The following is a 26,811-nucleotide window of genomic DNA, read 5'->3' as shown; positions in this document are numbered from 1 at the left end:
TTTTGATCTATTTATTTAGATACTTTGTCGCATGTGCGTAGACAATCTTTAAAAGTTTTATGCAACATAATACCTTTATACACAAAGTTTATCACTATTCATAGAGATTATGAGTTTACCTCAAATAAAGAGGGTGAAATGTCTATTACTGATAGTATTTCTTAATATTATTGCTTAATAATTACTAAAAGTATTGAGAGTCTTCAAATTTTGGTTTATTGAAGTTTGGCAACGTCACAAATTTCTGTCATTTTTTTATAAACAATTCTCAATGTTTCTGAGTATTTAAAAAAAAGTCTGCTAGTGAACTAAACGTTAATCATGCAATAATATTTTTATCATCATTATAATAGAAGTTGTCATTGAAAATGTAGATTTTAAAGGCAAAAATACATTAGAAAAATTCCAAAGCAAAATATGGAGTAGATGCAATGATTTATTATTACATTTATATACAACATATTCTATTACTAAAGTTTAAGTTCGCTAGCAAAGAACTTTTTAAATAATAAATTAGAAACATTGAAAAGTGTTCAATTGTTTTTGACAGATAAATGCGATGTTGCCACGTTTCTGTCAGCTAAAGTTATGAACGCTCTTATGCTGTTACTTCTAAACAAAATAATAAGCTGTAATAATTGTATGTGTTACATCTCCTTGGTTACTTGGTACCTACGTCATTATTAAGTTATGGATGATTTTGTGCTAATCTAATAGCCTCACGAAAAGATGGTTAATAATGTTCTGGAAAATAAGTCCGAGAACATGTCGATCTACAACCCCGTATGGAATAATTTATTTATCTATTTAGATATAATCGGGACACTATTGAATCTACCATAACCATAGTGAGTCCTACTATTAAGTTAGTATACAATGTCCAAATCTTTATCATTTTAAAACCATGTTTCTATAAAAAAAAAATAATTAGTGGTAAAATACTTTTTTAAAAGGTTTCTAATCATGATTTAGCGTCACTCTACATAATGTTAAGTATACAGTATATTATCTACATCAATTAACTAAATGTTGTTTATCTTAATAAAACAAAGAGTTTGAATAGGGCACCCGTTCGGCTGCCAGAATTAGTTGAAAGTCTTTATCTTACGGCTCCAGTAAAGATCGTGCCCATTGTGATCGCCTTGAATCTGCATAATTTCGCTTCATTAAAGCACTGAAATGATTAATAACGGGGCTCGGCGGCCTGTGTTCGGTGTAATGTTTCCATGGGGTTTGGTGAATTTGAGACATTTCAATTTTTTTTTTAAACATTTGACTCAAGAAGAATAGTATATTCTGTATATAATGGTTTTTATTTTAAAAAAAATTATTATCTGTAACAAAATCAATGCAGCAACAAATTGTGTTAGAGGAATACACTGATTGCTTCTTAATTCGAAATAATTTTAAATATAGGTATTAATACCATTTGGCGCCATGTTAATTTGGTAGATTGGTGGCTGCTTATAGCTAAAGTTTATTAGTGATGGTAGAATTCAGTAGAAATTTCTTGAATAAACAGATCTGTCGTAAAACAGTTGCACACAAAATGCATTGCAACCTTGATGTATTCGGTCGTAAAATGACTTCAGACTTAAAAACTGTAGTTTATCTTTTATTGTATTTATAACTATTAAAAAATGAACATAAGTTTTAAAAAAATAATGTTTATATGTTGCTATATACTTTGCCCACTATTTTGTACGCGTGGACTTTAAAAGTGAGAAAGCTATTAAAACAGATCGCTTGTAGACGGGGTATCAATATACATTACGAGTAAAGACCAGATTTTAAGTTAGATCGTCAGGAACACAACTGAATACCAAATATAGTTTGATGCAGTACTTTTCGCGTGATACCGGAACAAACATACAGACAGACAGACAGACAAAATTACTAACAAAATATTGTTTTGACATCTATTAGTCTTAATAAGACCCTTCATATTAGTTTTTCTTAAATATCTCCTATGTACAGACATCGCCTATTTGCAGTTTTATTATATTAATAAGATTATAAATTCAACTTGTTGTTATTATAGGTAATTAGAATTTTATGATAATTAGGCATTATATATAAAAAATCTAAATCACATTTTACATTAAGTTATTATCGATATAAATTATTAAAAAGTTGTAATTAACAATTACGCAGTTTGTTAACAACATGAATTATAAGATCTTAATACTTAGTGATAAAGAAACATTGTTTCATTGCTACTGATAAAAAAATATAATTATATACAAATTAATTTATTTACATAATTAATACATAATTACATATTACTATTTTGCGTTAATCAAAAACTTTAGAACACGTTAACAGCCATTAACTGTCTACTGCTGAACATAGCCTCCCCATAAGGGGGGTTTTGCTAGTAGGTGTAACGCTTGGCATGTGAGTTGGCAACCGTAATTTGCTTTGTGGTGATGTTTTAAAAAGGATGCTGCTGCCTCCTCCATAAGCTCTCTTAGTCGTCTCTTACAACCCCCACGGGAAATGAAGGGGTAGCTCATTTTATGCCAAGAAATACACGGTGGCTATAGCATGATTATTGCTAAGTAATATTATATTGACAAGGTTTGTTAATATAATATATTTTGTAGTTTAATGAATACTAATAATAAAATATTTTGCTGTATTTTTTAGTACTCAGGTGTGTGACTTTTACTAAGTGCGTTTTCTGTCTAATTTCGATTAATTTGTTTGATTAGGTTAGGTTAGGTTTCTTCAAAAAAGTTGATAGGTTTTTCTAAGGGCTCGAAATTGAAAGGATTTGTCGAAGTTAGACAGAAATAGCACCTGTTGAAAATCTCTTACTCTTTTTAAAAACTTATCTGTTGACAATTGTTACAAGTACTCTTTTACTCTCTCTTCAGTACAAATAATATTCAAACAAAATTTGGGGTTTCCCTCTCAGCCTTGACGTAGTTTACTAAATACAAATATGTACTATATGTAAGTATTAATTATAATACAATAATTTATTACCTCCCTCTTTATTTAGGACTTGGTGTAAGTCTTACTAATATATTTACTTAAACGTGAAAGTTTGTTACTCAGTCACGCTTAAATTGTTGAATAGATATCAATAAAATTTGTACGCAACGGTAGAACCTAGATAGTTAATTATGTTTTAATGTAATAACTACTGGTTTAACTTACGTGTAATTAGATCGAAAAGCTCGATCATTTTCGAAATCAATTCGTGATCCTTAGTCATGAGCGTCTGTGATAGTTAGGCTCGCGTTCGCATTTTACTTGTATGTGTAAGTACTTAATTATAGGACATAAGTACAATTTTATCAGTTTTGTAAAAATATACAATTTATGTCGCTATGTACTAAGTGTCGTTAACGTAGTATAAAAGCAGGTGGCGCGTACCTCTTGTTCCTTAAGAAAACAGATTGATCTTGATCTTTAATCTAGAAAAAATTACTAGTAATGATTAAAAACACGAGATTTTGATAAAAAAGGAATTATCCAAATACTATCATGACTTGAACTGTTAACAAAACTACTGTCGAATTGGATACTTGTATTTTTTGTTTTTTTTTACAACACAGGGGGCAAACGAGCATGCGGCTCACCTGATGGTAAATGACAACCGCCGCCCATGATCATCCACAACACCAGCAACATTGCAGGTGTGCTGCCGGCCTTTTAAAAAGGAATATACTCTTTTCTTGAAGGTTATGTTGTAGTATCGGTTCGGAAATACTGCTGCTGGAAGTTGATTCCAAACAATGGTTGTGCGTGGAAGAAAGTGCCTTGAAACACGCACGGTGGAAGACCGTCACTCGTCCAGATGATTGGGATGAAACTTTAGTTAGTTAGTTGAAATTAGTCTTAAATTATTTAATGTTAATGATATTTCCTATTACGCACGTTTTTCATCCTATCAGCGGAGAAGATTAGCTTACCACTTGTGCTATCACTGGCCAGGCGTTTTGGTATATTTTTTTTATGCAACTTAGAATGGCAAACAAGTTGACGGCCCATCTGATGGAAAGTGGTAACCGTCGACTACAGACATGAGCAGTACCATGGACATAACAGAATAGACTGTTTCGCCTATGACACCCCCCATGCTTTACCATTCCTGAAGACTCAGGTGTTCACTGCCATATCCCACCCTTCAAACTGAAACACAGCCATGCAGACACAACTGCTTCACGGTAGAAACACGAATGGGACAGAGGTGCCCAAGCAAACGACTTTTGTACAAAGTCTCCCTTTGATATATGATTTCATTTCGTGTTTTCCTTCTCTTCTGCCAGTATAGTGTACATTGTTCCTTTAGTTGTTTCCTACAGAATCTTAGAGATTGTAAATAATAATATTGTTTTACTTCATTACCATGCATCCTCCTAAAATATTTATTCTTTAATTATTATTGTTATTCAATTTTTTCTTTTTTTTTCTGTTTTAGTGTACATTATTGCTTTGCCTTTGCTTAGTAATGTATATCCAGTTATGATTGACTGTTATTTAAACATTTAAATATCATATAACTATGTGTGTATACGTGTTTTCATGTGTACTTATTGTATTTGTCTCTACTAAGCCTAACAACTTTTGAGTTCTCCATTGTATGTATTACCATAAACTGTTACATGCCAGGGAGGGGTAATGGTGACTTGTGATACGGGTTCTTCGGATACCCAGTTCAGGCACCAGTTCTCTATAATTTTGATGTATCTGTGGTATTATTTTAAGTGTTTCTTTGTACTCAAAGAAGTTGTGAGATAAATAAATAAACATTATTATTATTATTAAACATTATTATTAGTTATTATATTAGTCATTAGTATACAGATAAACAACATTCTATGGAGAATTGTGAAAGAATGAATTATTAAAATTATCCACCAATTTCAAATAGCGTAGTCAATACTACCGAGATGTAACAGTCGGTGTGATTTTAACAAAATATTATCTTGCGAGTTCCTATTGCTGTTATATTAGAAAATTAAACAGTACCTATTGAGGAGCTAACGCTTTGAATATTCAAAGGGAATAAATTATGAGATGTAGGCCGTTGAAGGGTAACTAATCGCGCGATATTATGTGTAGGTACCTACTGACGTTTGCGTTTGTATTATAGGTATATGTACCTATAAGTGTAAAAATATAACCACAATAACAAGTACATTTTGCTTCGTAAAAAAAGTTATTTCAATCGTGAAAACATACACACGCTACATACATACCTACCCACAACTGCTCGCAATCAGGCACATGCACACACACACACACACACACACATAGTGGATTTAAGTTACAGAATGGACGTTTTAATTTTTTAGTTTAGTTAATTATTAGTATTAATTATTATAAATAACATGATATATAAAAAAATTTTATTACCAGTAGTGTGTTGGAGTTTAATCATCAATTCACCAGAGGGAGACTGTACAAAAGTCGATTGCTTGGGTACCTCTGTCCTATTCGTGTTTCTACCGTGAAGCAGTTGTGTTTGCATGGCTGTGTTTCGGTTTGAAGGGTGGGATATGGCGTAAGTTTACTGGGTACAAAGGAATAACATCTGAGTTCTCAGGAATGGCAATAAAATGCATGGGGCAAAATGCATGGGGTAGTACATACACACGCACATATACATCCATTAATGACAAAATATTTTGTACCGTCCATTAAAATATTTTGTCTATTTCTGTTTGAAAAACAATAGTTTTGTTTACCACAAAAAAATATGAAATCAAGATGGAAGTAAAGCCTATCGATTACAAAAATAATTGTGAAAATAAGTTCAGAATTGAACTGAACTTAAACTTCAGACGAGTTATGAACCTATATTTGGAGATCACTTGAAAATATTGTAACTTCGTTCCTATGGTACCCGTTATTATCAGATCTTGAGGGAATTTTAAATGTGTCGTAGTGGATATCTATATTAAACTATGGTAAGGAATCTCTGTACAAAAATTTTACGTTCACAAGATGTTTATCCCCAACTTTGGAACAATTTTAACCCTAAAGAAGTTGAATTTCACCGTTCAACCATATAATATGACTATTAATAAAGATGTGTGCGCAAAGAGTCTCGTTTGAAATATTTGAAGCCACCTGTCATATACAAATTTTTTACATGTATTAAACATGATTTTTGCTTATTTATCACACATCACGACAACCATTTTCACTAGAATATTATGTCGTAATACTTGCCTAAAAGATATGTTGTAATGTATTTTTCAGGAGTGGTAACGGATGATTAAACTACAGTTACTTTATTTTTATTAGCATATTATTTTTAAGTTTTAATTTTTTTACTTTTATTATATATAAAAAAATAGAGAGAGAGAGAGAGAGAGAGAGAGAGAGAGAGAGAGAGAGAGAGATATTTTCTATTACTGTACAAAGGTGAAAGTATTCTCAACGGAATAAATACTGAATCAAATGAAGTTACTGAGGTAGTCTTCAATCCTTTAGATTTCTCTTTGTCTCTCCATTAGATAGTGTACTAATAATTTTTTTTTACTAATAAGTTATACATTAGACACGAAAGAGAAGAGAAATTTACTTTATTGTTAAAAGTTTCATAAGTGCACATTTTATTTTAATATAATAATAATAAGGGTCTTGAATGGTTCCGACACTAGTCGAGTTTTCTCGACCAAATAAACGTAACCAACCAAAGACACGTAAGTTAAACCGGTAGTTATTACATTAAAATAAAAATATACTTGCTTGCAACAAATAGAATTTGTACAAAGTCTACCAGAGGGAGACATTGTACAAAAGTCGATTGCTTGGGTACCTCTGTCCCATTCGTGTTTCAACCGTAAAGCAGTTGTGTTTGCGTGGCTGTGTTTTGGTTTGAAGGGTGGGATATGGCGTGAATTTACTGGGTACAGAGGAATAATATCTGAGTACTCAGGAATGGCAACGCATGGGGGGTATAATGGGCGACAAAGTATACTCTGTTATATCCATGATATAAGCTCATGTCTATAAGCGACGGTTACAACTTTCCATCAGGTGGACCGTCAGCTTGTTTGCCATTCCAAGTTGTATAAAAAAAAAATAGAGCTGACGGCCGAATCTGTCTCGGATATACGCAGGAAACGCTGGGTACATTGAAATCTAATATGCAATCACCAAACAATGGTATTGCCAGATTATAATAAAATATATAGTACTCACTAAATATTTACTCAAAAACTCAACTAGATATACCTCGTACGGTATAAAAATATAAAATAATTGAACTTGTAATAAAAAAAGATAGAAAAATTAAATTTGGAACTTCTTTTTTTATTTGAAGCTTTGATAATTTGATTTGTTTTAAGACCTGTCCTGATTTAACATACTCATATCATTACAAGGTCACTGAAATATTTTACATATACAATCACAACGTGGCGTGGTGGCATGTGGACACGTCACGGTCAAGTTCATCCGTTGATGGTCGGATTATGTTCTTACACTAATCTGCCTATAATCTCCACGGAGCCTCCCACTGTTTGCAGATGGCGTATGAACACAGCAACCGGCTATTTATCGATGTACTTAATGCACTCAACTTTGGAGTGAAAAAAAGTCTCGGTCTGAGGAGCTCATTACATTTTATATCGTAATTAAATATTAGATTTAAAAATTTAAGACTTTCGGTTGAACTAAAAACAATAACAATGATTTTGATTTCATCCTGTAGGTACTAGTTCAATAGTTTTTTTTTAATTGTGGTAGACAGATTGCAAGTTTGTATAGGGGATTATTAGGAGAAGAATAAAAATACATATTTGGGCGAAAGGACTGTATGCTGGTATGGAAACACGGTGTTTTAGAAAGATAATATAATAATATAAAAAATATACATATCAAACCAACGGAGTAAAAAAGCGAAGTTTGACACAGACTTCAAATTATAAAAAGAACATCTTTTTAATAAACTTAAAAAAGAAACTAAAAAGGTGCGTCGTGCACATCGTCTAGGACTAAAAAAAAAAAGATTACTTATTTACAGAAATTATTAGTCGAAAACTAAACAAAAGTAATTATTCAGTTCTAACTATCGACACTAACTTTTTAAAGGACGCCTTAACGTTCCTGATACCATTTGAACATCAGCCACACGAACAAAATTGTCTCTTCCAAGAAACAGAGCAACCACGTGACCTCGCGGCCATGTACCTCGGGGTAAATCTCCATCAGCTATAAGAACAACATCTTTGATAGAAATACTTGGTGCTGAAGAGCTGGAACTTGAACGACGGGGCAGTAAACCGGGGAGATATTCTCTTACCCACCGGCTCCAAAACATGTCACTTAGTCATACAGCAATTCTCCAGTTATTGCGTGAATTAGATCTCGATTGCAGCGTCGCTGGTAAGGAGCTGCCAGCTGTGAGCAATTGATCGCACAGCATTACGTAATCCAAGAATCCAGTATTTTTGTCGAAGTTCGTTAATAATGGTTTCCGTATTTCCATGAGGAGTTCAAACGTGATAATAATGAATTAAAAGGAGAATACTTGGATGTTTCCATCTAAAACAATAGAAAACTTATCTTCTTCATTGACATCTAAAACCGCTGTAATACGACCAGAGATGTATAAGTTTGTCAGGACCAATTTGTGGTGACAGCTTGCGGAGACGACTCTGAGGTTAAGTGGCCGATTATTAGCAATGTATGCAATCTCTTCTTGAAAATCGTCTTCTTGGCTACGACGTAGTATGTGACTCAGCGAGATTTAAAGCTTCCGCCGTTAGAATATTTGAAATATTAGACTGTCTACACGAAGTTAAGTGCCGTTACATTAATAGAATTATCTAAAAAAGAACAAATACAATAATTTAATTTAATTAATTTAGAAATATCAACTTCTCGTTTTCGTAAACTACGCAATCGCAATATAAAAATGAATTTATGCGCAGTTGCTGTTGAACGTACTAATCTAATCCATGAACATATAAAGATGAATGAATCTAATCCATTAACGTAATAGATCAGCTGAGAGTGACAACTGCGAACTGGATGAAGTGATCTGATTGACTTGATGCAAATGAGGTTAAGTTAATTATGAGCTTCGATGATTATTAGAATGAATAAAGCGCCAGTAAGCTACTACTAAATAAGCTACTTTACTGACATCATAAAAAAAAAAACATGGAGTTCGCGCTCTAAAAGAACGCGACCTCTGACGAGTATTAGTGTTAATAAAACTAGTGGACCCGTATAATATAAGTAAGAACCTGTGGTTTGGTGAGTTTAGTAGGCATTACAAAATCTTTTTGAAGACCGGTATTAACAGCGATTAAATCAGTGCCTGGGTACCATAATAAACCAAGTGTGCGTACGGGTGTACTAACATCACCTTTATCTACTTGAAGTGTATCTAATGACTGACTATGACACAAACTCTTAGGTATTAGTGATAGCGCCCTTGGTTCATTAGATATCCAGTTACGCATCTCAAATCCTGCTTTCTGATGTATATCAACAATATCTGCTACCAAACGAGCAGCTCTTTCCACAGACTCTACACTACTTATGCAAACGTCCATGTGTCCGTGATCAAATGTCCATGATCATGAACGATTACATGGGCCTTTTCATGTTGAATATCATCAGCATTCTTATTTTAATGAACAAAGCTGTAGACGGGCTTGATGCAGCGCCAAAAATCATTAAAGAAATACGAAATAATTTCAAAGGTTCATTAGGACTATCGCGCCTTGGAAAACGCTGTGCATCTCGGTCTGCGTTACGAATTTTAACCTGAGGAAACATTTCTTTAATGTCACCATTAATCGCGACACTCTCCTCACGAAAACGCATTAATATATTAAGCAGAGATTGCACGAGCAGCTCTTTCCACAGACTCTACACTACTTATGCAATCGTCCATGTAATGGTCATGAACGATTACATGGACCTTTTCAGGAAACTGCTGTTGAATATCATCAGCATTCTTATTTTAATAAACAAAGCTGTGTGGACGGGCTTGATGCAGCGCCAAAAATCATTAAAGACATACGAAATAATTTCAAAGGTTCATTAGGACTATCGCGCCTTGGAAAACGTTGTGCATCTCGGTCTGCGTTACAAATTTTAACCTGAGGAAACATTTCTTTAATGTCACCATTAATCGCGACACTCTCCTCACGAAAACGCATTAATATATTAAGCAGAGATTGCAAAAGATCTGGTCCGGTTAAAAGTAAATCGTATAAACTAACTCCTTGTGATTTAGCGGCTGCATCATTAATTATTAGCTTTCCACAAAAAGGCCAACCTCGAATCAACCCTCACGCTTTTCATGTCTCATAATATCTATACAGTCGAGACGATATTGCATTTTAAATATATTTTCTATAGACGCATCACTACCTGCGTTGCAATCACACACATTATTTACGAAATGAACAACATTCGTTTTACTTGACACAAAACCGAAAAGAACCCAACCCAAAGCTGTTAAAATAGCAACTGGTTGAGACCTAGTTCCCTGTCTAGTCGCAATAGGTACAGATAGATGCCAATTATCAATACCAATTATAATGGTAGGTTTTGCATCATAACATAACTCGTCAGCTATATCTGATAAGTACGAAAAAGTATTAATCTCATTTTTATTAACATAACGATCTGCTAAACCTAAATTACTAATAGATCTAGCTTGTTTGACATCAAAAGTTTTTATTGATTTCCGCCCTTTAATTTGAAAATCAACGTATTGAACTTCCGATTCCTTTGATAAACCACCCACACACTGTAAGTCTATTTGTCCCATTTGACCCGTTACTCCTATCTGAGAAGATATTTCAGCATCAATAAAGGTAGCCGTAGACCCGTCATCAAGTAATGCGAAAGTATCAACAGAACCAGATGGACCCGATACTGTGACGGCGACGACCTTTAATAATGGTTTACGAGAAACAGTGGTACTACCTGAAGACGTCTGAGTCACCAATTCTGAACGCGGCTGGTCCGCATTATTGTCTACAGCATGCGAACTTGACTCTCCGGACTCCTGTGTGCTAGCTATGGAATGTGTAAAATTAGAATTATGAAGTATTTTATGATGTTTACGAGAGCAACCGACTATAGTACAAACACCTTTGATACGACAGGTATTATAATTATGTAATCCTCTTTTTAAACATTTGTGGCATAATTTATTTTTCTTAACAAAATGCCATTTGTCATCAATTGTCAGTGCCAAAAATTTATTACAATTGATTAATGAATGAAATGCTCGACAATATAAACAAGACTGTTTTGATGAAATTTTTGATGAGTTTTCAGTCGTTGTAAGAAGAGATGTTTCGACACAGAAATCGGTCTCGGAAGCTTGCGTGTCGTGTTCCAAACTATCACACACCTCTGTGGCATTTACTCGTTCTAATTTCTTATGCCTGTCGAAATTAAAAGTCATATTAAAATTGAAAATATCAACAATACCGAATTTAGCTTGTACCTCTACCTCTCGATTTAAAAATTCTGCAAGCATCTCTAGTTTGCTTTGACCACTATATTCATGGGTAACAGCAAAGTCATACCACCTACTTTTTAACACAATAGGTAATTTTGAGAGCACTGCATTGAACAATTCTGGTGATTTTAAATAGTCATTACCATCTAATAGGCGTAATGTCTCAGTGCAATTACGAACTTTACTGGCAAATACTAAAGTCCCTATCGTTAGTCAATCTCGACAAAGACCTTACCGAATGAAGTTCTTGTAAAATAATTAACTCTGGTCGTCCAAATCGAACCTCAAGTGCACTCATTACAACTTCTGGGCCAAGGGCGGTAACCAAGAGCTTATCAACGGTTTCTTTTGCCATACCTCGCAATGCGTGGCCTATGCGAGCCAAGTTTTCTATAGGAGAATAAAATGATTGTGTGTCCTGGAAGACACGTTTAAATGAAAGTTTCCGTCAAAATAGGGAAGCTTCGTATTAATCCCTTTCGGAGGAGCAACAATTTTATCTGTTAATTTACCTACTGCAGACACCAACGCAGAGATTGGTTCGATTAAATTAACAGCAGGGGGGTGTGTATTTACCTGTGGATTATTAGAAAATTTTAAAGGTGTAGAATAATCGTGACCATCTAACCATTTATCCACATCTTCATTGCAGCTACGACCAATACTAGCATGATCACTAGATCGGCTGCCCCGACAGCTGGCTGCTTCAATTTCTGCAATTTCTGCATTATATTTCTTTCTCGCCACCTCCAACTCAACGCGGCGACGTGCTTCGGCTGCCTCCAACTCGATCTTGGCGAGCCGTTGTGCGAGTAGCGCTTCCGCTGCAAGCTTCTTAGCACGAACCGTAGCTGATGAGCGGCTGCAGGTCGATGTGCTGTGAGCACTAACTGCGATCGGTGGTACGGTGGACACCGACGCCGAGGCGGTGGCATCAGGGTGCGTTTCCTCTCCCGACGGTGGTAGGGGCAACGCTATTGCCGTACGAGTATTTGCCGAACTCAGTTTACGACCCGACCGTGTTTCCATTTTTTTTGAAAATTTCGAATATTGATTCACTGAATATAATAAAATAAGGGAGAAGGACCAAAAATGTGGGCGAAAGGACTGTATGCTGGTATGGAAACACGGTGTTTTAGAAAGATAATATAATAATATAAAAAATATACATATCAAACCAACGGAGTAAAAAAGCGAAGGCGAAAACAAAACCGAAACTGACACAGACTTCAAATTATAAAAAGAACATCTTTTTAATAAACTTAAAAAAGAAACTAAAAAGGTGCGTCGTGCACAATATTTATTATGTTATGTCGTTATTATTTATATCCATTGGCAATAAATTAATAAGTTACAGTAAAATTATTATTATTATATTTCTAGAGCAAGAGCGGCCGACTCGAATAGACCCAAGATCTACTTTTTACTGACGAAACCCTGTGCGATCTACCAATTACATGTTTCTTGAAATCTTAAATGAAGCAAGTTAGATCACAATTATTAAGAAGCAAAACATAAAACTGAAAATTATTCTTAGTAACTACTTATTTATATTAGTGTGAGCATAGCGTCTGAGCATCTTTCGCTAGATTAGTAAAATATATTTTTACTTTGTCACGATTGACTACACTAATAGTCGAGATCGATTCGGCCACCCCTGATCTAGAGCCTTAATTTATGTATAATATTTCGCTCATTAAAAAAACTTACAAAATTGCATGCTCATATTATATTGACACAAATAAGCATATAAGCCTGCTGGTCTAATGATAAACGGTTATGGTAATCTATGCTTGGAATACTAAAAACACTAATAATATAAACAATAATATATACGATGTCTATATACATATACTGGTATAACGGGAAATTAACGAATTTAAAAATAATCATAAATAAAAAAAATTATAATAGTACGGTTTCAAAAGAATATCCTCACGCAACATTCAGGTTGCAAAAGAAAATTCCTAAACGTTATAAATATGGAATGTAGTTGTATACACTGTGTTCATTTACGAAACCAAATCCTTAAAACTAGTGTTAGTATTCATTAATAGAATTAAAATATAGGTATGTTACATATCTTGTACCGTGTAATGCTGTTGGTACTGATACAGGTTGCTCTTTCTTGATTAGTTTTTGAAATATCACTTTTTGCTAGGAAAAGAAAAAAAAACTGAGTCTATAGTAATGAATATTAGCACTAGTTTTAAGGATTGGATTTCGTAAATTGACATACTGTATAATTCTATGTATCTACATTCCATACTGTAATCTCGTCAGGAATTTTCTTCTAGAACCTGGATGTTGCGTAATAAAATTCTTCTAAAACTGTATTCTTAAATTACATATTACATGACCATACAGATTTTAAAATAATTCTCCTAATTGTAAAAGGATGATGCCGTTTGATCTGATGGCAAGAGTGTCCTTGTTCTACGTTCTTTGTTCATAAAGGTTTTGACGATGATGGCTTTATTTTAAAAACGTTATAGGAACTTAATGTCACACGATTACAGATAAAAAACCTATGTAACTAAAAAAATAACATTAATAGGTAATATATATTTTTATTTTATAAAAAATAATAATAAATTTTAATTTTGAGATAATGTTTCATACACAAAAAACAGACTTCAATTGTGGCAAAACCAATTAATTATATTGATTGAAACTACTAAATTGATTTTGACAAAATTTCTATGAAACTAATCTAAAAGTTCGAAAAAAAAAAAAGGATTTTCCAAATCGATTTGTAACTGACAAAGTTATAAAATAACAAACTTAAAAAAAAAACGATCGAATTGAGAACCTTGTCCTTTTTTAAAATTAGTTAAAAATTGTTGAGACATTTGTGACAATCGATTAATAAATGAGCCAAGTTATTGTGGCTGGTTAACAAAAAGCCACGATTATATTATATTGTCTCAGACGCTTGATAAGTTATTAAAACGTTGGGAATGTAGCATATGTTTGGATCACATTTGGTGCGTTCGAAGTCATTGACTTCTATTTTTTATATATAAAAAAGTATTCAAATAGGATCTATTTTGGTTATGCTATCTTTTTATTAAGTAAAATTAAAAATCGATTGTTTTCTTTTTTTTTTAATATATATTTTTTTTAATGAATACGTATACTTTATTTACGTTATACAATATAGGAAATAAGCAAGACGATTAATAAATATAAAGATAAAATTGTATAAGTACAGTAAAGCGGTCTCATTGCTGAAAGCAATCTTTTCAAGACAACCTTAGAGTAATAGACTAATTGTTGTACAAGTAGATATAATAATACTGTGTAATATTTTGGTAAAGGAAATTAAATTTAAGTTATCACTTGATACATTTACCATTTTTTGCCTATTTAAATATGTATCCTATTCATTCAAAGCCGGTTTAGTGTTTATATTCATCTCGATGGGTTTGTCCCTCAAATAGTAGAATATTCTACGAGTATACCTAGTATATGTTGTAAATTTATTTCCGTAGTTTTACACATCATTATTAAAAATTAAGTAAAATTTTGTATAATCCATTCGGGTTAGGTTCCACTAAAGGAATAAAGGATAAAAAAATTTTAGTACCGTTAAGATTTTGAACAAGAATTATAGAGTAGGTACCTACAAACAAGAACAGACGCTAGATATCGGAAAACATGAATAGTCTTTGATAGCTCTTGTATAAAATAGTCACAATTTTTCAACGTTGCCTGTCTCGAACTCCAATCCCCTAAAATCTGTCATGCTTCATTCACCATATAGTAGTATGATGATTCTATTTCATAGGTAATTAAGTTTAAGATATTAATCATCATCATTATCATATCAGCCTTCCATTGCTGAACATAAGCCTCTCTCTTGGGGGGTTTTGCCAGTTGTTGCCACGTTCGGCAGGCGGATTGACAATCGAAACCAAAAAACCCCTAATACTCGTAGGTGGAGGCCTAGGCTCGTAGTGGCCTATAGTGTACAGCAGTGGACAGTAATGGCTGATATCACCATTATCAAATGGTAAACCGTACCTCATGACATTATGCGGTATAGAGGAGGTATATGACTCTATGTAGGTATGTATATTCGGAAGTGAACAATTAATGGCTGAGAGTGATTATGTATAAATAATATGTTCTGAATTGTATGTGGATTATACTCATTTATTTCTAGCTTAGATAGGTATAGGTCTTGTTCGAGTTTGGTGCATGATAGTAGTAAATGCCACTTCTACCTATATCTATGCAATTTCATGAAGTCATTTGTTTTTTATCGTTAATTGTTGCTAATAAAGGATCGATTTTGAAATATTAAACACTATTTCCTGAAACTACTCCTCAAATTGACCATTGTAATTATTCTACCATACGCTAAAAATTTAATTAATAAGTTTTTAAGTTAATTAAAAATAGTTTGAATCAATTTAATTATTAATATTTATGATACTGCCATCTTGGTGTAATCTTACTTTTTTTTTAAATTTGTAGAAAATAAGAGAATGGCGTTTCTGCATAGAACTCATTACTTTTTATCCATTAAACAGGTATGCCTTTTTTAAAGGGTTTCTAGCAAAGTTTACTGACATTGCATTATCTACTATTTACTCAGAATTTCCGAAAATATTTATCCAGGCACTATTTCCTATCTATTACCTAAACCATGTTTAAAACTTGGCAAAATTTATTTAGACAATATATAATAAATTTTATAGATACTAATAAGAAATTGCAAATAGGTAAATTAGAAATAAATGATCAATTAAAATCTGGTAACTATATATTTATTTTATATATTGTTTTTAATGTTATCAAGTAGATAGACTCTGTTTTACCGACTAATACCAATATTTATATATATTTTTAAAAAATATTATAGACTTAAAAACATTTTACTTAATAAAGTTTAAATTATTATTAAGAAATGTTTACATTAAATACATGTATATTTTTCAATGTTTATATACATATAGTTACAGGTATTCACATAATTCAGAGATAGATATTTTCAGTCTCGTTAAATTCCCTATAGAATAATCAAGATCTTAGCTGAGGTCCTATACATAAAGCATAAAGCTTTACTTCACCTAATATTTTTATTGAAGACGTTCTTCTTAGAGTACCTAAAAATGAGATTATAAGTACTTTTATTAAAGTAGGGTTCACATGCCTTTAATTTTTTTAGGACAAACTTGGAATATTTGTTAAAAGGCAATCAATTATATGTAATCAAAAGGTTTAATGCCAAAGTGAAGATTTTTAAAATGTAGTATCTATATAAGATGACAAGAAAATTTGTTTTATTATTGAATACATTTATTTTGTATTTACTTTATTGTTATGAAAAATAAATTTAAAGTGCAGAAATATTGTTATAAAGTTTGGAAGTAAAAATACAGAAATCCGTATATCATGTTTAAACCTACCTATCATCAGAACTTTCAATTCACTCATTAGTCACAATACATGGTACTGATAACTCAACCTGGTGAAATAGAAAATTGCTTTTCCGACGGCATTTTACCGTCGGGCAAATAAGTTCCGTCGGTGGGCGGACTATGGTTGCACAACCTGTTATTAGCAATACTAGTTGCCACACTTGCACTCATTAACAAAGTTAAATGTATTGAACACTACATTACATAAAAAAATTAAACGTGAAGAACGTACGAAAGCTGTGCCGCGAGCGTATACGGGAAGGTTGCGTTGCCGCCGGGGCCGCCATATTGCGGCGCGCCCCGCCCGTCACCGCACCGCGCGCCCATTGGCCCCACCATCGCCAAGGCGGGGCCACCAGCGCCTAAATGTTGCCAGCTTTTTGAATAAATAATTTCAGTAATTTAAGTAATGAAGGCAATTATGGCGTTGTTTAGCTAAGTTTGCGCGGCGGCGAGTGGGAACTTTATATTTATACCGCTCTCTTTATGTACGCCGACGCGCGGTTAATGCGCCCGATCTGTTTACGTTGCGAACCGGGAGCGGCTTTTATTTATTGCGGGTGACTCTATTGCACGGTACGCGATTTAAACTGCAATTATTTTCTCTGCCATAAGGAAAACATATTGCATAATTTAAATGAGTTAGAATAATATAATATCCTAGAAGACTGTACTCTGTAGATACTGACTTGTATAAGTACTACGGTATCTATTATAAATTTATAGTATATAGATAGAGATAAAAAGTAAATGGAAATATTTTGCAATTACTTCTTTTATTGCATTATTTACATTCGATATTATGACAAAAACGTTATACGTTTAAATACATATATCCACTATCAATTAACATGCAATAATGAACTGAAATTTCTTCCAACAAAAAGAGGCGTGATCAATTTATGTCACGTCACGATAGTCCGTACAAGATCTACTGTCCACATTCAGCCGGCTGAAGTAAACAGTGACGTCACGAAGCGTCATCGAGCCGATAAAAAGTCGATTTTATTCGCACAAGTTCGGCCAGCTGACTGCGTCCCCCGCTCCGCTACCCGCGGCCGCACGCACTGAATTTTCACTGTGGCGAGATTTCAGTTAGAGTGAGAGAGACAGTTACTTACATAGTGTGTGTGAGAGAGACGAAGGTATGAAAACGCGCGTCGCGAGTTGGCGCGGTGGGCGGGCGGTCGCCGGATGATGTATAGAGTGGTGGAGTTAGGTTCAAATTGCTTCGGGAAGTGGCCGAGATTAGAGCCAGCGCGGGCCGCACCGCGCCGCGAGCGTAAGCCCACTTAAGACTGTTTTTAATACTAGTATTTTTTACGCGATCCCGACAGGATTTAGCGGATAAGCGACGTCGCCGCGATCGTGCGCTTTGATTTATCGGATTCGGATTTGGATTCGGTTTGTTTTCTGGTGTTTACGTTAGTGGGTGACGGCCGGCCGCGGGTGGACGTAACACCTAATCCCGTGGCTTGTACCAGATTATGACGGATATCATCGGATTTCGTGTACACACGCTGTGAAAAGCAACATTCTAAGGAATCAACGAACTTAAATCTCCCATAAACGATATCCAAAGTCGGCTGTAATAATTTGAATCAGTGAGTATTTTATACATCCAAAGATATTGTCCCGTTCCAGACCTAAAATGGGAAAGTACCTGTATATTAAGAGTAGTTACCATGTATTGGTGTTGCAAGGTAAAGTAACAAAATTATCTACAACAACAGTCTTTGTAAATAATGGAAGACATGTAAGTAGGTATAAAAAATACAATTGAATATTACTACCTCATTTTATCTACAAAAATAAATATATAAAAAAAAACAAATACAATGAAAAATAAAATAAATTCATAAATTTGTGTTATTAGATCTACTTATGAATAATTAATTTGGTAAATAAGCAACATATAAAATAAATAAACAGATTATTAGGTATAAAATTAAAACAAAAATTATATAGTGGTTGGTAGATAGAAAGTCTATTATATCATGTAACAATAGCGATTTTCCAATTACTAAACCACCTCTTCAGAAGGCTTTTGTAATTATTTTGTATATCTACTCGTATTATTATGTACAGGTCTTTAATTGACTGTACTTTGAATTTTAATTATAAATAACGAATTTGTGAAGCAAATAAATAATAATGTACTTGTGTAAAACAATGCACAGTGCGTAAGTTTTGTTCGGGTAAATGAGGTAATGTCCGAAGAAACATGGTCATAATGCGGGCCCTAGTACAGATTTGGAAACGTAATTTTTACGTAATAAAGAACGGTTATAGTTATCTGCTCATAAGCAACGAGTATTGAAATCTGATAATATAAAAAAATTGTTTCTTCTAAAACTTACCGAATTGAGGTAGGTAGGTTATTATCAGTAACTTAGATATATTAACAGACCTATTTTATGGATTATCTTTGTGTAGTTAACTTATTGGTGTCATAAACATTTCGAATAAGATAAGTAATTGGATAGTTGTAATAGAGTAGATAGTTGTAGTAGACTATAATAGAATTGGAGTAGGTTGTATGCTCGGGAAGTAAAATCGAAAAGCCTTTAAAAAAGAACAAAAATACAGTTGAAATTTGAACAAGCTAACCTTTTTTTGGAGTTGGATAAAAAAATAACTGATCTTGTCTTTAAAGCTATAACCTCATATAATTAATTATTAATATTAATTAAGTATATGGAAATCCTTTGTTAATATATTTCAGTGCATACTTATGTTATTTATATATACTATATTCGTAAAGTTTGCTCATCAAAAAATAAAATAATACATGCAATTATTTTCATATGTGTATTTTGTAGTTCAAAAAGAAATTAATATAAATCTTAACATTTCAAGAAGGCATAGGTTACTGTTTACTTGAATTATCTATTTTAAAATACTCTAACAATGTAGATGTTTGTATTGTAGTTTGTTTAGTATTTTTGTGACTGTTTTAAGAGGTTCAACTCTTATTGTTTTAGAATAATTTTATTTTGAATGACTTAGACTCAACAAACCCGACCCAATTAAACAAAAAAATATTTCAAAGTCATTCATCCTTTAAAAGGCGCTATTTTAGTTTTAATATATATATCTATAATGTTTTAATATTCGTTTCATCAGTACTCAAATAGTACTGTTTAAAAATTTTTTTATGCAACTTAGAATGGCAAACAAGCTGACGGCCCACCTGATGGAAAGTGGTAACCGTCGCCTATAAACATGAGCAGTACCATGGACATAACAGAGTATATACTGTTTCGTACTGTACTGATACCCCCCATGCGTTGCCATTCCTGAGGACTCAGGTGTTATTGCTCCGTACCCATAGTTAACAGTACATAGAAATAGCAACACGTGTAACGTTCTATGGGTACCATAAGTATCGCAGTATATTCAGAGACGTCCATGGTGCTAATTATATCTGTAGGCGACGGTTACTACTTTTTGTCAGTTGGGTTGGAAGCTTCTTTGCCATTCATAATATATATATATATATAGACATTATTCCCAGTTCCGTTTTCGAAATTCTTTTTATTGATCAATATAACAAAAAGCAACGCAAAATATTATCAATTTTAACAACAGCAATAATGTGTTTTTAAAATAAATAAGATAAAAGGAGAACCGTATCGATCAATAATTGTAGGAACCCTTAACACTTTCCTTACAAAAGTCTCAAACTTTCAACATTTTATGCAACAAATTCACTTTTTTTGAAGTAGGATAAAAGATTGATGGGCCGAGTGGACCCCAAATTATTATTCGCGAGGTGAAAGAGACGGTTCAGTATTATTTAATAGGATTTTCGGGGCCCAATAGCGATTTTTTTCCAATCACAAACATATTAAATTTTATCTTTGCTTTAATAAATTTTCAATATTATTTTAATGCTCATAAATTTATAGATATTATCATATAATTTATTAATTTAAAGTTTTATAGTATGCACAGTACAATCATCATCACAGATTACAATAATCAATCAGTATAAGTTAAGGCAAATGTTCCGCTGTAGCAAGATTCTTAATCACGACCCATTTGGCAAATACAATTATTCACAATCATATAGTCACGCTTAATAATCGATAAAGAATGGTCACCATGAAAAAGGTTTGATCAAGATGTCATCATCATCATATCAGCTTTTAACTGTTCACTGCTGAATATAAGCCTCCTCCTTGGAGGGTCTTGCCAGTAGTTGCAACGCTTGGCAGGCGGATTGGCAACCGCAGTCAAGGCCTTTAGTTTTAAGAGGGACATAGCTGCCCATCCCTCACCTTCCCTTAGTCGGTTCTTACGACACCCACGGGATAGGAAGGGGTGGCCTATTCTATGTCGGGACACAGTACAGTATAATGTTTTAATGTGGGGACACTGAATTTTTATTAATATTCTCTGGCTCTATCAAACTTATCTAACATAGTCCGTCCCTTGTTATCATTGATAAAATTATATATCTATAGCATGAAATGTATGTACAAACTACAACATATCTTTATGTTATATTGTTTTTAAATTATCTTTATGGCTAGTGTAGGTACCAATGATGATAATTAGCTGATATGAAAGTTAAGATGTTGTGTTATTAATAAAGAAAATTATATTAATTTGTATTAGACTCATCAAATGAAACTTAGATAACGGTAATAATTAATTAAGGAATCTTGAATAAAGTACGGTTCTGATTCTTTTGCATTCACTGACGCTTTAGGTATATATTTTTTACATATAATTAAAGATTGTGTCCTACGAAAAAACCGACTTCAATTGTGGCAAAACCAATTAGATATTTTATATATATATTTTTTATTTATAGAATGGCAAACAAGCTGACGGCCCACCTGATGGGAAGTGGTAACCGTCGCCTATAGACATGAGCAGTACCATGACATAACAGAGTATACTGTTTCGCCCATGATACCCCCCATGCGTTGCCACTCCTGAGGACTCAGGTGTTATTTCTCTGTACCCAGTAAATTCACACTATATCCCACCCTTCAAACCGAAACACAGCCATGCAAACACAACTACTTCACGGTTGAAACACGAATGGGACAGAGGCACTCAAGCAATCGACTTTTGTAGAAAGTCTCGCTTGACTATATTCAGTTAGACCATAGTTATAGATAAAGTCATAAATTTGAATAGAATAGTGTTATTGGAGATTCTAGAATTTATCTTAGTTCATAAACTATGTTAGATTGTAGGACGATTCATAGATTAAAATCGCCATCTTATCTTACATTAATTATATGCCTTGTCTGTCTTTGTGGTTAAATATTATATATTTTTTTAGCGTTTCCCCAAAGAACGTATGATTTTTTACCAATTTTTATATCATCATTCATTATAATTTTAGCCTATATCTATTGATTGTCGGATATAGGGCATCCTCAATGCCTTCCAACATGTGCCATTCTTTGCTTTTCGCACTGGGGGCCACATATTTTTGGTCTTTTTCATTGGGGAGTTTATATTCTTTTTTAATGGACGACAATGAAATGGTAACCCCGCCTACGCTAACAATATACGTTGGCGGGGCACCAGTGAAGAATGATAGATGATGATGAAAAATGTCAATTGGCCTATCGTGATCAATTCATCGAAAATTAACCACAATGGTATTCAGGGGGAACCGCGTGGAAGTCGACCATGAAGGTATGTTGTTAGTAATGGGACTGTTAGATTTCATTACTAACAATCCCTTTCCTCCCGGAAATTTATGCTCATAAAAAAAAGTATGTATCTACCTATGTAATCTATCTATTCTCAATTACTCGTAGATATATATATATATATATATATATATATATATATATATATATATATATATATATATATATATATATATATATATATATATATATATATATATATATTACTTTTTAATAGTAATACAGGTAAATTACAATTTATTCTACATTCAACCGTGCACTGAACTCGACCAAAAAGGATATTTACAAAAAAAAAAAAATATGGTCGCGCGTTACCTATCTGTAGTGTGATAATTTTATCAGTGTTAAATTGATAACGCGTAGATAAATGTCTGTATATGACGTTGTTTGTAACCCGAGTCCGAACCTCGACGCACCGCGTTAAAATACAAAACAATTCCCACAACACTAGGTGGATGTCGTTCACGGTACGTTACGTTTCCTAGCTACAACATGACATATCGGACTATCGACAATGCCATAAAATCGTGTTATCAGCAGATAGACACGATACAAATAGATCGTGTCAACATTTACCGATGTTGCCTGTCAAACGGTGTGTTTTACATGCATAGTTAACTCGATCTAGCACTTCATGTAATTTTGAAGTGTTGTTTTTAAAGGCGGCATGTTCAAAGATTTAATCGATAAGGTGTCGATTGCATCATAATTGTACAGATGTATTTAGTCTTTTGTTTACCACTTGAATATGAAGAATTTTTTATAACACTGAAGTGATTTTATCAGTTTCAATGATAGCACTGTTCATAGTAAAGTGATCTGAGTGTTTTCTAAATTTGATGTTAATGTCATCTATGTATAGTTAACATATAATCGAGCCTTAAAAACGGGTCAACTTTTTGTCATCAAATTTTTAAATTAGATGAGTTTTTTTAATGTTTTATATACCTACTTACCCACACAATGTAATGGCATATCTATATTTAATTATTTAATAAATAAAATGAGTTTTTGCGCATTAAAAAGGTGCAGAATTTATAAGACATAATAAATATAGAGGAAGTTATAAAGAATCGCTCATAATTATTTATCATATAAACAATTGTATGAAAAAGTTGAACTCGCTTTTCTCGAAGCATTTGTATAGAGACACTCTGATATAATCTATATAATCTATATAATATAAGATAATTAGTTATTAACATTAAGTGCAATCAAAATCATTACCATACCTTTAGTCGAGTGACGTGTTGATAAGTGACAAAACTTTTAAGAATCGTATCTTAATTCTTTATTGTAGTTATTGTTAAAGTTATGGTGTTAAGTTAAAATTATGTTATAGTTTAATTAATTAACTGTTACCATTTTGACATAAGATAACTAATAGAAAGAAAGAAAGAAAAATTTATTTAGTGCTTAATTTCACATATAATAATAAAAAAATATTTAACAATAAACAAAAATGAAAAAGCATTAAAATGGTGTCACTCAGCTATATGCTATGTTCTTTTGAATATGACGCTATACTCGTATATATATATATATATATACAATAAGATGATAATAACAAATAGTGTTCAAAGTATGTACAAAATTAATAACATAAACTTTATTTTAGTAACATCTAGGAGAAACGTAATGCATGTGTGATGCATAATATAGTTTTAAAATATTAAAAATACAAACTTTATTAATGACGCGTTATTCGCTCGACTGTTTTTTATTTTAAGACAAGACATCCATTTGGTATTTTTGATCGAAGGGATATATATATATATATATATATATATATATATATATATATATATATATATATATATATATATATATATGATATCGAATAATATTAAATAATTCTATGTAGGTATGTGATTACAAAGTATTAGGTAAGTAGGTACATTTGTCCCTGTTTATATCTAATCATATTTTTACACTATAATTGCAAAAGTGATATGAATATACTTAGATATGGAATATCTTTTAGTGATATAGCTTTGGTATTTTTTTTAATTGAGTGATAAATATTAATTTACATAATTACCCTTTTTTTATGTCTTGTAATAAATGTTACACCAATATCTCTAATTTTATTATAAATGTGAATAAAGACGTTCGAATAATCAGTACGCTAAACAGATTTGAATGAAACTTGGTTCATAGATAAACCATGTAGCCATATAGGACGATTTTTATCTTAATTTAGACAGACATAGTTGCGAGTTACGTCAAGCTATCTAGCAAAAATATTATTATAGACAGAAACTAAAATTCTAAAAATCTTTTGATTGAATTTTAATAAATTTATTGTCTAAATTGGTCAGTTAAAAAATCGTATCTTTTTCATGTTTCGTACATTAAGAGACTATGCTATGGAATCGACATTGACTGTATGAAAACTGAAAAACAGCAATGATATAATATGTTAAAATATTAGAAAACATTAATAAATAAAACAAGCTACGTTTGCTTTATGTAAACAAATGTGAGCCAACGTATATCTAATCTTTTTTCTTACATGGCATATTTAGTAAACTACCTTGGCACGACTTTTTATTCAAATTAGTAAATTAAAAATAAGATAGATAATGAATAACACTCCACAGGTAATTTAACATAACAACATTTTTATTGCAGCTGTTTGTTCATTTAATGTACTGATAATTCGATAAGAGGATATACCAAGATTGTTTACTAAATATGTCAATTCGGAAAAAACAAACTGTAGACAATGCGACAATCGTCATTTGATCGCATTCGATTCCTCGATTCGATCGGAGGAATCGAGTAAAATTCGAATGAGATGGCGTTTTAATAGAGCACGGCACTTTCGCCAACTTAAATCTTTCGGCTTAAAAAAGGCTTTACGTCGGTTTAAAGGGATGAGAGAGGCTCACCCGACTCGATTGCTGCTTTGGCTTTGCTCAATTACTCACCGCGGCTCAAGATTAATATCTCGTTATGTGCAGTATTGTTTACTTTTCGTTTGTTGTTATTTTTCTTTGACTGATTCATGTGACGTTTCGTATGCCACTGGATCTTTTGGATTATAGCTCTGATCTTATGGTACAAGGACATTATCCTTCAAACACTTTATATGGATAACGTGAAATACGTTGATGAAAATACTTAGTGAATTATATTCTGGATCAACATCTTACTTCACTTTTATTACCCTGAGAAATCACAGCACTAATTAAATTAAAATTAATTAAAGTGCGTGTTCTATATTTAAAAATTGTTATTTAGTTTAAATTACTGTACACTGGCGCTAGTATAAAATACAGATACGTAAATAAATGTAATATACTGTAATGTCAATGGATGTAGGTAGCTCGGGGCTGTTCCTTATGGCAGTCTATGGGCGAGGTCGATGTTCAACAATGGACAGTTAACGGCTGATATGAGTATGAGAATAACTAATGCCCACAGTACTCTTAATGCTTTGCTATTTTAGAGTATATATTATCTATACTATATAGGAATTTTTTTTGGTAAATTCGTTATCGTCTATTGCCTTGCCAATTGCCATTCAATAAATTCTTAAAAAGTTTATCATACACTTAGTATTATATATTAGGAATAACTAGGACTTTTTATTCCATGTAGTAAAATAAATACATCGGGACCCATTTAAACATTGGGATTATAAAATTTTCATAAATAAGTTTAAACATATAGGCGTATATAAGTACACAATTTCTATCTATTACGATTTCATCGAACGGAAAGGTGCAAAAGTGAGCACATTCGCGTATCGGCGCGACTACGGCGAATCCTCTTTTTATTTTAGCTGAATATTGAATTCTCGGCTGCACCTAGTTGCTCGCATGTGGAAAAGGCAATTAAACCAATAAATCACATGTATACCTTTTTCCTACCGGTATTTTATGTGCACAATGAAACGATACTCCAGCACTGACACGGCTATTTGAAATATGAAAGCAGTAAAGTTATATATCTCCGTTTTTTTATGACGCTTGTTGTTTTTATCGTTCAAACACTGTCATGTGTGCTCGACCTTAAATCATGTTGATGCTTGGAATTGATTTATTTTCCCTAGGAACTTCCACGGACAACGAACGAGTGTAGAGCTTTTTAGTTTGTGAATGAAAGTTGTCTTAATATTTTCGTCTTGTGATGATAGTATTTTTTACCGTTATGATTAATATTTTGTCTGAATTCATCCTACTTATACTATAAATGTAAACATTTTGAGGATGTTTATTACTCAATCACGCTT

General features: G+C 32.7%; 2 protein-coding genes across 3 annotated transcripts in view; one reads left to right on the top strand and one right to left on the bottom strand.

Annotated features, from left to right (window-relative positions):
• Nucleotides 1–7,882: 7,882 nt before the first annotated feature.
• Nucleotides 7,883–13,454, bottom strand: LOC128201858 (uncharacterized). 2 transcript variants are annotated; one of them, XM_052900086.1, is made up of 3 exons: nucleotides 12,090–13,454; nucleotides 9,902–11,010; nucleotides 7,883–9,574 (listed from the first exon to the last, which is right to left on the bottom strand). In XM_052900086.1, exons 1-2 carry the CDS (start codon nucleotides 12,394–12,396, stop codon nucleotides 10,268–10,270), a joined length of 1,050 nt encoding a protein of 349 aa, XP_052756046.1. In that variant the 5' UTR covers nucleotides 12,397–13,454; the 3' UTR covers nucleotides 7,883–9,574; nucleotides 9,902–10,267. The 2 variants fall into 2 exon arrangements, with proteins under 2 accessions (XP_052756046.1, XP_052756047.1); XM_052900087.1 differs by having other exon boundaries at nucleotides 7,883–8,795; nucleotides 10,918–11,010; nucleotides 12,090–13,448.
• A 4,650-nt stretch (nucleotides 13,455–18,104) lies between these two features.
• LOC113512395 (pituitary homeobox homolog Ptx1) overlaps nucleotides 18,105–26,811 on the top strand; it is a 75,418-nt gene continuing 66,711 nt past the window's right edge. The window contains exon 1 of the mRNA XM_026896275.3: nucleotides 18,105–18,494. The gene's annotated coding sequence lies outside the window, so the exon portion shown is untranslated. The remainder of the gene's footprint in view (nucleotides 18,495–26,811) is intronic.

Source organism: Galleria mellonella, unplaced genomic scaffold, assembly GCF_026898425.1.
Source record: "Galleria mellonella isolate WM207_F2 unplaced genomic scaffold, CSIRO_AGI_GalMel_v1 utg64, whole genome shotgun sequence".
Lineage (NCBI taxonomy): Eukaryota > Metazoa > Arthropoda > Insecta > Lepidoptera > Pyralidae > Galleria > Galleria mellonella.
This window is presented reverse-complemented; position numbering and strand designations above follow the sequence as displayed.